The sequence below is a fragment of the Humulus lupulus genome, chromosome 2 (genome assembly GCF_963169125.1).
Source record: "Humulus lupulus chromosome 2, drHumLupu1.1, whole genome shotgun sequence".
Lineage (NCBI taxonomy): Eukaryota > Viridiplantae > Streptophyta > Magnoliopsida > Rosales > Cannabaceae > Humulus > Humulus lupulus.
Window position 1 is genome coordinate 242,165,863 of NC_084794.1, and position 14,636 is coordinate 242,180,498.

At 33.1% G+C, this 14,636-nt stretch overlaps 2 protein-coding genes across 2 annotated transcripts; one reads left to right on the forward strand and one right to left on the reverse strand.

The window, feature by feature from the left end:
- The first annotated feature begins 5,341 nt into the window (after window positions 1–5,341).
- LOC133819131 (uncharacterized) lies at window positions 5,342–9,260 on the forward strand. Its single transcript, XM_062252304.1, has 8 exons — window positions 5,342–5,751; window positions 6,654–6,747; window positions 6,884–6,934; window positions 7,059–7,232; window positions 7,613–7,792; window positions 8,061–8,180; window positions 8,623–8,756; window positions 8,975–9,260. Exons 1-8 carry the CDS (start codon window positions 5,573–5,575, stop codon window positions 9,048–9,050), a joined length of 1,008 nt encoding a protein of 335 aa, XP_062108288.1. The 5' UTR covers window positions 5,342–5,572; the 3' UTR covers window positions 9,051–9,260.
- Window positions 9,261–9,447: 187 nt separating this feature from the next.
- On the reverse strand, window positions 9,448–14,408 carry LOC133819130 (sulfate transporter 3.1-like). The gene is made up of 12 exons (XM_062252303.1): window positions 13,961–14,408; window positions 13,448–13,655; window positions 13,167–13,338; window positions 12,985–13,050; window positions 12,135–12,248; window positions 11,494–11,610; window positions 11,090–11,216; window positions 10,668–10,954; window positions 10,378–10,568; window positions 10,169–10,254; window positions 9,998–10,074; window positions 9,448–9,897 (listed from the first exon to the last, which is right to left on the reverse strand). The coding sequence occupies exons 1-12, from the start codon at window positions 14,286–14,288 to the stop codon at window positions 9,706–9,708; spliced, it is 1,965 nt and encodes a 654-aa protein (XP_062108287.1). The 5' UTR covers window positions 14,289–14,408; the 3' UTR covers window positions 9,448–9,705.
- Between the last annotated feature and the right edge of the window lie 228 nt (window positions 14,409–14,636).

Genomic DNA, 14,636 nt, shown 5'->3' on the forward strand with positions numbered 1-14,636 from the left:
TTTGACTTGTTCGTTACCAGCTTACCCTACGGACTAGCCCATACTTACATCTTGGGAACTCAGTAGTATAATTGAGTGGGAGTGTTGATCATAGATATGAACATCATAGCTTCTGATGAAGAAGTGAAACAATGGTTTCCTTTTAGTTTGGTTCAATGTGCTAAATGATAGAGATCTCATTTCAGTAATTAATATTAGTTTACTGAAATATTATTTACAAGGAACTAAATGTTTTAAGGTTAAAATACAATGAGGGGTAAGACAATATTTTAGTCACATCTCATTGTAGACCGTCTATAGAGGATTAAGTGAAAATTATGGTTGTAAAAATGGATAATTAATAACGTATCTATATTTTTTATAGAGCGTTCTATGAATTCAAGAGTGCAATTACGAGTCTTTAGTGGAGTCACGAGGAATTAATAAGTTTAAAAATTTATTTGTTAGATTTGTGATAACTTGTTGGAGCTTGATTTCATCTAGATAGTCTCAATTAATTGATTTAATTATCAAATAGAATTATCAAAGTTGACCATGTCAATTGTGGATAGTTTCACAGAGTTATGTAATTTAGAGAAGAAAAGAGAAATTATGACAGATTTATTAATTAAGATAAATTGGTATCTAAATTAACAAATAAGTTTAAATCAAGATTCAAATTATATTAATTAATTTGATAAAAGATTTAAATAATTATTTAATTAATTAAATCAATAGAGAATAATACAGACCTTGATTTTAAGTCCAACGGACTTATAATTAAATAAGAAATTTCACGGGCCTAAAGCCCATGATAATTTCTACCTATGGCTGATTATTGGCTATTATTTTATTGATTTTTAATTAAATTAAATAGCCTAATTGAGTATATAAAGAGAGTGCTAAGTGAGAGATGACAGACACAAGTTTTTAAGAAGATCAGAAGATCTAGTAGGTTTTAGATTCTCTCTATTGCATAAGTTATTTTCTAAGCCTCAATATTCTTTTATCTTCTCCTCTCTGTATCTATCTCATGTGTTGAGAATTTCCCACCCTAGTCTAGGTGATTCTAAGGATACTTTGGAAGACTGTGAAGAAAATTGAAGAACGATTTAGTTTCTTGGTAATACTCTACGACAGAAAGGATACAATGGTTAGGGAAACTGAAGGAAGGATTCTATCATTCCGTTGCGTATAATGTAAGTATTCTTATCATTATTTCTGTTTGAATTCAATTTTAGAAACATGTTTTAGGTTTTCTTATATTAATTTGTTTAATATGAGATCTACATGAAAATAAACAAGATCCTGTATAAGTTTCCCAACAACTACCCGACCGGTGACTTCTTGATTGGGAAGTTTCTAATCGGTGGCTTCTCGAAGGAGTTCTAGAATTTTCTCTTTGTGTTGACGCAGTTCTAGAGCGGACGTCGTCATCCACCCCACCAAACTGATTACTTCGACTCTGATCAGGTCCTCAAGAGTTTGTCTTCCCAGCAGGGGGCTTCTGACCAACGTTGTCATTTCAAGCTCCCTAGGCAGTAGTTCGTTCTGCGACTTGAGCATTGGCTTGGCCCAACTAGGTAGCCGCTTCTAGAGCATTGAATTGCATCATCTCTTCCTGAGAAACTCCCATGGCTTCCTGGAGTTGTTCGACCTCTGGTGTTATCTCCTCAAGAGTCACCCTAGGTTCAGTTTGAGGATTCTCAAGTGCAGCATGATCTTCTAGTCTAACAGTTTCCTTTGTAGTCAAAGCGTTGGGTTTCCTGGGCACCATAACGGGTAGGATGGTAACTTTAGTATGCTTTTTCTATTCAAACTCTTAACGAAAACACCAAAAATATTGACCACAGTTTTGGCCAACGACGAGTAGACGCAAAAACGACAATAAATAGAATAATCCTGAATAGAAAATAAACGACACAATTTTTTTATAGTGGTTCAGCCCCAAAAATTGGTAATAGCCCAATCCACTTGGTGTTTGTATATATGCCAACCTACACTTAAGATCATATGAACCTAGGTCAACTGAGTTTCTCAAGTGTAAGCAAGAAATAGTCTTATAGAATCTCTCTCAAATCTCCCCCAAATCCCAAAAGGTCCTCCTTAATGATGCCATAAGCCCTCTATTTATAGGCTCCTGAATCGTACAAAAGGGTCTTGAGATTTTATTCAGTCTTTGGTTGTTTCAATGACTTTAATTAATAAAATAATCACTAAATTCAAAATACAACAACACGACCTATTATTTCAAGACATCTAAGAAAATCCCACTGAGTTACGGACAATGCTGACTGAAAACATAGCTGAAATTCTACTAGAGAAGTTACTGGGCAGTTAGCTCCTAAGATTCTGAAATATCTAGTCGGCTACGCTCCTTTGCCCAACATATCTGGTCGGATATGCTCCTTCGTTTGCTATCTTTGGTCGGATATGCTTCTTCCTGAGCAGGTGAATTTACATTTGCAATCCCAGACTAGTGTTTTTCCTGACCAAAGTGAACCATCCGTGCAATCACTGGTCAGTGTTTTTCCCGACCAGTGATCCAATGATAACTCTACCCAATAGGTCATTTCCTAACCTTTACACTTCTTCCGATTGTCACATTTATTGACCATTAATGCGCCACTTAGTATAAATGCATTGCCACCTATCATTTAAAATTGCCACGTCATTGCACTAAAATTTTGGGGATAGCAATTAAAGTCATACGCTCCTAAATAAATAAAAAAATTATAGAAAAGGGCAATTTAAGCAATCAACAATGTAAAATTGTCATTTCTCTACAATTTTAAAAATGTGAACATTAGCTTCTTGATGCCATTGTTTTGGGTCATTTACTATAATTTCTTGGGAATTTTTCAAAAACATGGCTTTTATGCCATCAATGTGCAAAAATATGAGAATATTGCTTTTCTTAATTTGTATGAGAAATTTTATCAAAGAAAAAATTAAAATATGGGAAACACAATTAGTAGCTAACTAAAATATAGAAGCTAAATTTAAACCAAAACACATCAGCCAACACAGGGGTAACTGGTTACCTAAGTTACTAAAATCATAGTTACTTCTTCTTCATTTTTTAATGAAGTGTTCTTCCTATTTTTCCTTCAAATTTGATATTTTTTTTCATATTTAATATGAATAATACGTCATCCCTCTTATAGTAACTGGTTACCCTCTTATGGAAAAATGTTACTCATTTCAGGGCAATTGGTTACCCATCCCCGTACATGTTATTAAACCTAGCTCTAAGATTTTATTTTTACATAACTGTCAAAGATCAATCAAGTAACTGGTTACCTTATCTAGGATTTGAAAAAAGAAACGTATAATTTTTTTAAAAAGGAAAATAATGTTTATAATAAATAAAAAATAATAATAAACACAATTCATATTAAAAAATATTGTAAAACAACCAAAGAAAATTTTAATATAAAATCAGTAATATAAAAAACAAATAAGCTAAAAAATAATAATCAAATTACAAATAAACATACCCTTCCAAATTAATAAAACTTAAATAAGAGTAAAATTATAGCATAAACTAAATTTTATACAAAAATATGAAAAAGTAAACCCATAAAAGTAAAAATTCCTTAAAAAAGTCATAGATAAATTTTTTTTTTTGGAAAAAAAACTATAATTTTGCACACACTATTATAAATCTCATATAAAATGTAATTTCTTTGAGCGAATTTGTTAATAATATAAGTTTTATTAATATGTAATGGTAGTTTAGTCTTTTAGCCTCTTATTATTTTGGTTATATATTTTGTTGCTCTTGTGTTCTTATTTTCATCTATTTCGATATAATGAAAACCTAACCTCATTTTTTATTCTCTCTCAAATCTTCTTTTGTCTATTTTGTAAAATTATCAGAATTATGTGTGAAACTTGCCTACCCAAATCCAAGTTGTTAAGGCTAAACTTGATCCCCCATTTACACCCTACGATACTTTCAAAAATAATATGTTCCCAGAAAATAGAATAAAATCATTTTAGACACATATTTTATTTTTTTAAACCAAGATTGAAATTAGTTGAAGATTTCTTCTAACCAAATATATTTATCATTAGCATTAAGTACAAAATTATCTAAACGAACAATTTTATTACAAGACTTGGGTACAAAAGTTAAAGTTCCACTTAAAAAATGTGACAACAAGTGATAAATAGTATCTTTACGAACGAAACTTCATTGAGACAAAAAAGATAATAAAGTATCCAATTCTATTAAATTTGGAACAAATTCAATCTGAAATAACTCTTGAAGACTAATCAAAAGAGTGTTGCCTTTAGCATGTTTGAGGATCAAGAAACTAATTAGAGAAATAAATAAATAATTACAAAACTAGAAACTAAATACTCCATAAAAAAAAAATTATAGTAAATAGTCCAAAACAATAACATCAATAAGCTCATGTTTTCTTTTTAATTTTTTTTTAGAGAAATAAACATTTTATATTATTGATTATCTAAATTGTCATTTTTTATCTTTTTATTTATTTATTTAGTAGCATATGACTTTAATATAATGGTATATGTATATCAGTTTTTATTTTAAAGTTATATTGATTTTTTAAGTTTTTTTATGTGTTGTTGCTATATTATTTTCTAATTAATATATATTTTTTGTGGTATGATATATCATTTTTTTTTATTATATTTAGTTTCTATCTTATTATATATAATTGTAGTATATAATTTTGTATTATGTTATATATGTTTTAATAGTAATATATAAATTTATTAGTATAATATATAATTTTTTAGTAATAATTTTGTAAGTATATTATTTTTTAACTTAGTATATATATTTTATGATATAGTAGATCATTCAACAACTTATAAAATATATGAAAAAAAATCAAAACAACTCCAAAATAAAAATAATTAAACAAAACTAATATACATATATAATAATAATATTTAGAATAAAATAATAATATACTATTTCACATATTTGGTAATATGTAAGAAACCATTTAAGATGGTCTAGGGACACTGAACCATATAATAAAGAATATCAACAAATAACTATTTAGAAAATGTGTTGGAGGAGAAAGTAATATTGTACTGGTGTAGCTCCAAACCTTTACAATTCAAAGAATAAAACTCATATTTGAAAATCAGATCAAAGAATGTAAAAAAAAAACAAATAAATAATTGTAATTCCAAAGCTATAAACCTTGTTGATTATCAAAGTGGGATATCATTCGATCTATCTCAATTTCAAACACAAAGATTACAATTTGATGTATAATAGACCAACACACATTTCATTTTCAAACTCAAAACGACTGGTCGTTTCCGAGATACAAGGCACCGCCTACAAACACACAATTAAGGTCACAGTCAGTGAAACTGAAACCTAAGAAGACCAATATTGGCGGTTAGCGGAGGAGCAGCGTAACAGAGCAGTGTCTTCGCGTACCATAATATTCTTCATTCTTCTTCATTCCCAGTGAGGAGAGAGAGCTTAGCTATTGCGCCTACTGGCTTCTCATTTCTTCTCACAGATGCTTAAACCATCCCCCGTCTCTCTGTACCATTAACCCTAATTTATACCAGTAATAGTAAAGCACCAACAATGGCGGAAGTTGAGGCAGGATCACGTGCGGCGGGCTCATCAGTCGGTGGTGGTGGAGTGGTGGAGGCGTCTCTGAAAGATAAGGGCAATGAGTATTTCAAAGCAGGGAACTATCTCAAAGCCGCTGCTCTCTACACTCAGGCCATCAAACAAGACCCTGGCAACTCTGCCCTTTACAGGTTTTTATTCTTTTAATACAAAAATGTAAAAATATAGGTAAATTGGCTTACGGCTTTATTGATTTATGCATAATCATGTATAGAGTTACTTCTTTTACTATATACATAATATTCTGGGAATTCTAGAGTTGTATGATGCTTTAGTTGGCTTTAAAAAGTTGATGGATTTTGATAAATTTTTAAATTTAATTTTGTTATGGTTGATCGTGAAGCCATGTTTATATCCTTATGAACTTTCTAAGCAGACATTGTGAATTTTTTATTTGAGTATTGCTTATAGATGGACAAACAATGGAGATCTTTATATTACTCAGACAAGGATTGATGTGGCATTGTTAAGTTTCTATCGAGCTTGGCTTTTTACTTGGGCAGAAGTAATGCTTATAATTTGGATTCGGTAGAAGATATTGGTAGTCCATTAGTTAACGACTTCCAAGTTTCAATTTCTACTTTCATAAACAGAAAGGATGTCAGACACTTTGGAAAATGAGCGACTCGGGGGTGGTAGTGTTAAGACATTGATAACAATATCTCAGTTTTACCTACGCTTTAATGGAATGTTGTCAGGATGAAGCCCTGATTGCTGGGTATTCTTTTTCTCGTTTTTAATACACTAAGTATGGTGTTCATATACTTATATATGTCTGTTTTGAGTATCACAAAAGAAGAACCAAAATGGATTTTGGTTGGTGTTTTCTATTTGAGTGTAAATATGACATCAAAATACCTAGTGTGGAGTTCATTTTGTTGGCAGAGTTGTCCCAACTTACAGGTTCAATTTAATATCTATGTTAACCTGTGAACATGGTTTATTCTTTCCCACTTAATTCTAATTGGTACTTATCAAATTGTTTCAATTCTTGATATGTGCTGATGCACATTAATGTTTCATTATTGACCAGCAACCGCGCTGCAGCATTTCTGCACTTGGTTAAGCTTAGCAAAGCACTTGCTGATGCTGAGACAGCAATTGCATTGAGCCCAGAGTGGGAAAAGGTAGATGATATTTTTTTCCCCCTTTTCATCATTTTCAATGAAATTTACTTGTAAGAAGATATCGGTTTATTTTATTTGGGAGGGGGCATGCCAATCTTTTGATTTTTTTTAAATATGCATTGTGATGCACCTCCAGGGATATTTCAGGAAAGGATGCATATTAGAGGTCATGGAGCGTTACGATGATGTATGACCAGAAGTTCTTCAAAATCTTTCCTCTCAAGTATTGTATAGAGCCTATAGTGTGTAAAGCTCATAAATTTAGTTTTCTACTGCTGATAACTCAAGTGTTCAATGCTCATTTCTTGTAGGCTTTAGCTGCTTTCCAAACTGCTTTGCAATTCAATCCAAAAAGTGCAGAAGTATCAAGAAAAATTAAAAGAATATCCCAGTTGGTGAAAGATAAAAAGCGAGCTCAAGAAGTAGAGAACTTAAGATCCAATATCAATATGGCAAAGCACTTGGAAAAACTGAAGACTGAAATGGTAACTGTACCTTGTAGAAAATCATGATAAATTTTTTGTAGTTTTTTATTTAATAGGAGTCTATTATATTTTTCTTTCCCAAGGCGGTCTTTCTTGTCATTTTCTTTTGCTTTACATGTATAAGTTTCATACTTTGTTGGGCCATGTACTATAACTTAAGTTTGATACATGCATAGTGTTTATTTTCCCACCCTTCTTGATGGGGTTTGTCTTATCATTTATTTTTCTGTCATTATTTATTAGTTGTGTTTCTCCCTTGAACTGTATAATGCAGGTAAGATTTTATCCTTGATTTTCAATGCTTTTAGTGGACGACTTGTGCTAGGATTGTTTCAAGCAGTCTTAACAAGAAAGAAATTAATCAGTCTTTCTCTTTGCAGTCAGATAAGTATGGGTCCGAAGAGGGCTGGGAAGAAATGTTTTCTTTTCTTGTTGAGACAATGGAAACAGCTATAAAATCATGGCATGAAACCTCGAAGGTTGATCCTAGAGTATACTTTCTTCTTGATAAGGAGAAGACAGAGACTGATAAATATGCTCCAATGGTCAACATTGATAAGGTATCACACTTTCTGTTAATTAGTGACATAAAGTACTGTTCTTCTGCTTTTTCTTTTAAATGACTTTTTATATAGAAGTGTGAGCCTCTTTTTCGCTGACAATCTTAGTTAATAAATGATACTTTAGTTTGTAACATTTGCGTTCTTGCATTAGTAAATGCTACTTTAGTTTGTAAAATTCATTTTCTAGCATGGAGCGTCATGTTGAGTTTCTACAATTCTCACAAAAGAGAAGATTCTTACCATAAACGTTTGTTCATTGCACCAGGCCTTTGAGTCACCCCATACACACAGCAACTGCTTTTTGTATCTCAGGCAGTATGCTGAGGATTCTTTCTCCAGAGCGGCATGCTTGGTTACCCCCAAAAGTATAATATCGTATCCACAGGTAATCTTTACTTTTCGATGAGTTGTAAATGTAATTTTTTTCCCCACACTTTTAATATGCTTGCCTGCTTGGCTTGTTCATAATTAGGTCATCTAGAAAAACTATTTGGAAAATAATTAAACCTCAAGTTCATTAGTTATCTGTGACTGGACCTTGTCCAAAACCATATCCGTGTTGATAGGGTGTTAGACACCAGTAGTAAGGGTATAACATATTGGCACTTCAAATACATGGAAAGCCTTAAAAACATGATGCATATCTGAGGGCAAAACCTACCTACTTTTACACCCAAACCTCAGTGAATGTAAGATAAGCTCTACTTCGGTCTGCCTTATCTTGAACTAACTATTTTTTAGCACCTAGTCTCATTAAAATTAAGTAGATTAATGGATTCTTCAGTCTATATGAACCATGTTATTGATGAAGGTGCCTTTTGTTTCAGGTCTGGAAAGGTCAAGGACCAAGGAAGTGGAGACATGGGCAGCAGGATGGTTTCTTTATTCAATTTGAGACAGCATTTCTGCGAAAGCTTTGGTTTATCCCTAGTTCCAATGAACAGGGCCAGATGCTGTGCAGGTCTCTTTCTCTTTCATACATAAAATTATGGACTATTTTACCTTAATTAGTTATGACTTCTAGTAATGACGGTTTTATTAGTCTAGCCAATGTAAAATTTTGTAAATAATTGCATTACATGTCTCTATGTGGGCTTATTCCCTTTACAAGTTAGCATATGCAGTCAGATTATAATGGGGTATTTACACATTTTTAACTCAAGTTCTTGCTTTTTAAAGGGACCCGGAGGTTCTAGATATCAGTGCTCATGAAGTGCTTCCACGCCTATACAAGGAAAAGCGCTCCAGTTCTTAGATGCTTTCACTCGATGACATTTTATTGGGGAACTGCTGGAGAATATTTATCCACATAGAATAGACAGTATAAAGTGCTTGTATTTTCCTTTACTTCATGTGCAAAGTTGTTTGGTGATGGTAACTTGTGGAAACTTGCTTTTCAGTCATTCTGAAGTATGTACTCAATTTTGAAGCTTTACTTTTTGGAAAGAAAAGGATTTCTGAGGCTTTTCTGAGTAATTTTCATTTTCAGGACATTCTTTCTTGTATGATTGGTTTTGTTTATTGTGGTCACGAGGACTGCTTTGCCCCCAGGTTAAAGAGGGCTCACAGTTTGTATTATGCTAAAAGAAAAGAGAAAAAATTGAACTGGTTTTCATAGAACTGGCTTCGTTTGTAATTGAAAAACAAAAACGTTTGTTTTAATAGAAAGTCTTTATTTCTAGTTGGACATATTACAAAGATGGCAACTGGGAGCTCATTTAGATTCCCAGCAAACCAGCTCCCTTGAAATTAATTATTGTGTAACTACATAACTTATAGGACTACCACATCTCAGAAAATGAGAAAGCCTTTGTAGACTCTATTAGTGTGTCAGATATGGGGCATCTTCTATATAGTTGAACAGGTTGCCTCTAGTAAAAAAAATTCCATCATTTTTCTTGCATAATGGCCTACACATTGTCATCAGCTTGTCTATTTGATTCCTCTGTTCCTACATTTGGCTTGCAGGTATGCAGCATGAAGTTACATGCCGCCACAGCCTCTCCCACAGTGAGATAGATCCATTCCTGACCGACGGCCTCGATGAATTTTGACTTGTCGAGCTTTTTGATCACCTCGCTTCGCGGGTTTGCTAACACAAGCTGAATTGCAAAATTGAACAAATTTTAGTCAGTATACAAATATGTTTTAACATGCAAGAGGAAGGTAAGTGAAGGATAGAATAGGAATACAAATTTTTACCTTGTGACCCTTTCTCTCTGTATTTCTCTTGACCTCCTCAAGCATGCTAATCCCACTCGTGTCAATGCTACCAACAGCTGTGATATGAATTATAGTTCAATGATCAATTAACAAGGTTAAGAGTTCTATAATAGGAGGAACTGATTGAGAGTAGCAATAGTACAAACTTACAGCTGAGGTCCAGTATAACATAGTGCAAACTTGTTTCCCCCGAACATTTTAGTTTGTCTTCCTCTTCATATATCCACCGAGAGATTCTACAATTAAGAATATCAATGTCCAAGATTAGTACTTTGATATCTATTACCAAGTGGAGAAGTGTTTTACTTTTATTATTTGAGGTAACATCTCTTAGTTTAGTTCTGTTTTTTAAAATCTACCTTTCCCTTAAGTAGTTGGCATTGGCAAAGTAAATGGGTGCATCAATATGAAGAATGAGAACTCCAGGAACACTGTTAGCAATTGGATATTGATCAGTGCTTCTGTAGATCATGGAGTTGGGTATGTTGCCAAGAACAGTAGTTCTTGGTCTAGCAATAAACAGAAAAACTCTCAGAAGGGAAATTGTGACCTGCATACCAAAAAAAGAAAAAAAAATCCCATTCAGATTTGCTTTCAAGCAGTTCAACAATTATTTGTTATTTATAAGAGGATTAAGGTTACTACTTACTGCAATGATCAGACCAATCTCTACACTGGCAAAGACCACACCGAGGTAGGCCCCCATGCAGACGACGAAGTCAAGCTTGTCAATCTTCCATAGGTGGATGGCAGATTCGTAGTCGATGAGGCTGAGCATGGCGACGATGATAATGGCGGAAAGCACCACGAGTGGAGTGTAGTGGAACAGTGGTGTCAAGAACAAGAGTGTGATCATCACTGCCATTGACATGACAATGTTGGAGACTGCGGTTTTACATCCTGCGTTGAAGTTCACAGCACTTCTAGAAAATGGCCCTGCAAAATCATACATTTACATTATTATATTATTCTTCTAGTCACCAAATTTCATTGCATGTATGTTTATTTATATATATATATATATATATATATGAATATACAGACATATTAATCTGAAACGAACGAACGTACCAGCGGTTAAGTAGCAAGAAGTACAAGAGCCAGCAATGTTCATCATCCCAAAGGCGATCATTTCTTTGTTCCCATCAATATGATAGTTCTTGAATGTAGCAAAGCTTCTTCCTACTGCTACTCCTTCCTGCACATTTACATCATCACATATTTTACTCCTTTCTTTCACTTTAGCCTATACGTATATAGCTAGTACTAATTATAGATATAGTGTATTAATTCATAAAAGGAAACACTTCTTTAGTATTTTCCAAATACTACGGCGTAACATAGTGTGTGTTCTGTGCATATTATTCATGTGTAAAATCTTAGTTAGATGACAGCAATTAATACATACATACATTATTGGAAATTTGAGATCGAGACTTAATTCATGGAATGATGATTAAATTAATAATTATTACCGCAAGACCAATAATGCCGACGACAATTCCTGTTTTAATGGCTAATGTCAGATGTGGTGACCCAAAAGCCAGCTCAGACACTGTTAGTGGATTCAGCCCTTTTTTCAGGTGCCCTATCTGCAAAAATACATACACAAAAACAAATTAATTAAATTGATTGAACTTTTGGTCGATTCCCATATTAATAATTGAGATTTGTTCTCTCCCATTTTATAATATGAAAAATGTACATGCTGCATGTATATTTTGGTTTGTGGTTAGTACTTATAATATTGTATATATTCTTGTACACAGATCAGACCTATATATGCACAAATAGCTATACCCCAAATAGTAGTAAATCTTTTTTATTTGATTTATTAGTAGATTTTGTCAGCCAGAGTTGACACAAATAATATATGTATAGTAATAGTACTATAGAATGACTGCATATTAGTTGGTCATGTCTTATTTGTTGAAATTATAATAATAAAGAATATTATTATTGGTTGAAAGCTTTGGTGGTCTACAACATGTGCAAATGAAGTGGTGTACAATATAGTGTGTGTGTGTTTATGTGCAACTAAATGTATACATAAATTAATTATAAAGTATTTATAATAATTTAGAGAGAGAAGAGAGAGAAAGTTTTGCTTAATTACCACTTGAACGCCATGTTTTTCAGCATGGGTTAGGAAGACAAGAAGACTCCCTAGAATCACAGATGTTAGAGGCGCCAAAGCGTTTATCCAAAAGAAGGCTTTTTTTCTCTTGCTCTGCCAAGAGTATAGTCATATTAAATATTAACCATACAAAAATCAGTAAAAAATTCTACTAAATTTATAATTAAAAACAATTATATTACTCAGATGTAATTAAAAAAAGAGAGGAAAGATTTTCTTGGTTTTTATTATATTGTTGAAGATCTTAGATATTGTTTTCTCTTAATTTTTTCAAGGAAATTTGAAGGATTTTCTTGTTTCCTTTCTCAATTGCATCAAATAAAATTACATGTATATTATTATACTTCACATGACCAAACAGTAACATGCACAAAAAGTACGTTACTTATTGTGTATATTATTATTTATTATTTTCTGAAAAAGATTATGCATGTTATATACTACCAGCAAGGAAAATATAGTAAATAATTTTAATGAGTAGTTATAGCACAAAATTAAAGTTTTATGTACAAATATTTATCAGTACTGGTGAAACCATAACATATTTATTTGTAGTTTATTTATTTATATATTTACTTTACAGAGAGCACTTTTTATTTTATTATATTTTTTTGTGTGTGGTGTGGACAAATGGATAAATTCTAATTTTACATAGAATTAAAAAGAAATTAAAGAAAAAAAGTAGTGATGGACGCAGCCTACCCACATGCAACAATTCATTATTTTCATACAGTAAGCCAATTAATTATTCGTTTACATATAGACATATACATACATATATAAATATATATTTAATCTAATTCATAGAATTTTTTGACTAGTTACTTACTAGGTATTTTGTAACCATGAGGAAGAAAACGAAACAGACTCCCAAAACACCACTTTCCCATCTCCACTGCAAATAATAACAAATGACAAAATTTTAGAAAACAAAAAGAAAATAGAAGAGTAGTAAAACTACTAAAAGGTGTATATATATATATATACTCATGATGATATTAATATATATACCTCGTGTACTTGAGAAAAGATGGCGTGAACCACAGACATAATATCAGTCTCGTGAGTGAAATGAACGAGTCCAAGCACTCCTTTCAACTGCTGAAGGCACACCACTGTGGCTGCTCCACTCATGAATCCCACTATGGTTGCGTGCGAAAGAAAGTCCACCACAAACCCAAGTCTGCAATTTTTATTATGCGAATAATATATTATAAACCGAACACACACTGACACCAGCTATACATACCTCTTATAAATTTAAGAGTACATACATGTATGTATATACATACCTTAAGAATCCTAAAGCAGACTGGAAAACACCAGCAAAGAAAGTAGCAGTGATAGCCAACTGAACGTAAAGCTTTGGGCTTTCAGTAGGGCTAACTTCCTTCCCCAACATCGACGCTATCAGAAGCGATCCAACTGCCACTGTCCCCACTGCCAAGTCCCGAGATGTTCCCAACATCGCGTATATCAACGGCGGAACGAAGCTCGAATCTGTGCATGCATACATAAATACACGTAGTCTTATATATTTGTTAACCAGAAGAGACTACGTAGCTTACTGTAAGTGTGTTAATTAACATCTTCATATATATTCAACTTGTTTGAGTACCAATCTTTAACAAGATCTCTAGTAACTCTTTTAGCTCACTATTGTTTTAGACCAGATACTCCTTTGAGTTATTGGGTCTAATAGCATGTTAAGATTCATTAATTTTTTTTACCTCTTTTACATATGGAGTAGTGGTCTCTAGCTAACTCTACATATATATATAATGGTTTTGATATTGAGCACTTACATAAGCCGAGAATAGGAGGTAAGTTGGCCAAATTAGCATAGCTGATTCCCTGAGGAACAGCTAGACTGGCGATGGTGATGCCTGAAATGAGGTCAGCTTTGAAGAAGGAGAAAGTGTAGCGTGGAGCCCATTCCAGTATGGGCACGAAGTACTGAAGACCCAACACCAGTCGTCTCAACCCCGACTGCTCATTCTTCATGTGTCGGAAAGGGTCGTCCGGAAAGAATGTCTCTTTTAGAGTCGATTTTAGTCCTTTCAAGAAGGGCTTCGCCGGAGGTATTGCCACCTTGTGAGGGCCATATTCGTAATTTCCTCCGTTCTTCGCCATAATATATGAGTACTAGTACTGTAAATATGTATATATAGAATTATAAAGTAAGAGAGACTACTTAAGCTATGGCTTGCATGGTTTAGAGAGAGAGAGAGAGAGAGAGAGATATGTTTGAGATGCATGGGGTAAAGAAGGGAAGGAGTAGCTTTATAGAAAGGCCGGGTGGACTAGTGGGGGTGTGGTGTTCCTTGGTGAGAGGGGAGAGGTTTCCTATTTAGTTTTAAACTCTGCTTAGTGGAAGCTGGGACCCACACGTTGAAATGCCTACGTGGCATGTCAACAAAATCATTGACCGTATGACACATACACATATATTTATATTATATTCTTTCCGTGTATATTAAT

Excerpts from the sequence above, each read along its gene's own strand:
- LOC133819131 (XM_062252304.1), top strand. The coding sequence starts at position 5,573 with ATGGCGGAAGTTGAGGCAGGATCACGTGCGGCGGGCTCATCAGTCGGT. Across the intron at positions 7,233-7,612 it reads AAAAACTGAAGACTGAAATG|TCAGATAAGTATGGGTCCGA; the intron begins GTAACTGTACCT and ends TTCTCTTTGCAG. Across the intron at positions 8,181-8,622 it reads GTATAATATCGTATCCACAG|GTCTGGAAAGGTCAAGGACC; the intron begins GTAATCTTTACT and ends CTTTTGTTTCAG.
- LOC133819130 (XM_062252303.1), bottom strand. The coding sequence starts at position 14,288 with ATGGCGAAGAACGGAGGAAATTACGAATATGGCCCTCACAAGGTGGCA. Across the intron at positions 13,656-13,960 it reads ACCTCCTATTCTCGGCTTAT|ATTCGAGCTTCGTTCCGCCG; the intron begins GTAAGTGCTCAA and ends ATGCATGCACAG. Across the intron at positions 12,249-12,984 it reads TCATGGTTACAAAATACCTA|AGCAAGAGAAAAAAAGCCTT; the intron begins GTAAGTAACTAG and ends TACTCTTGGCAG.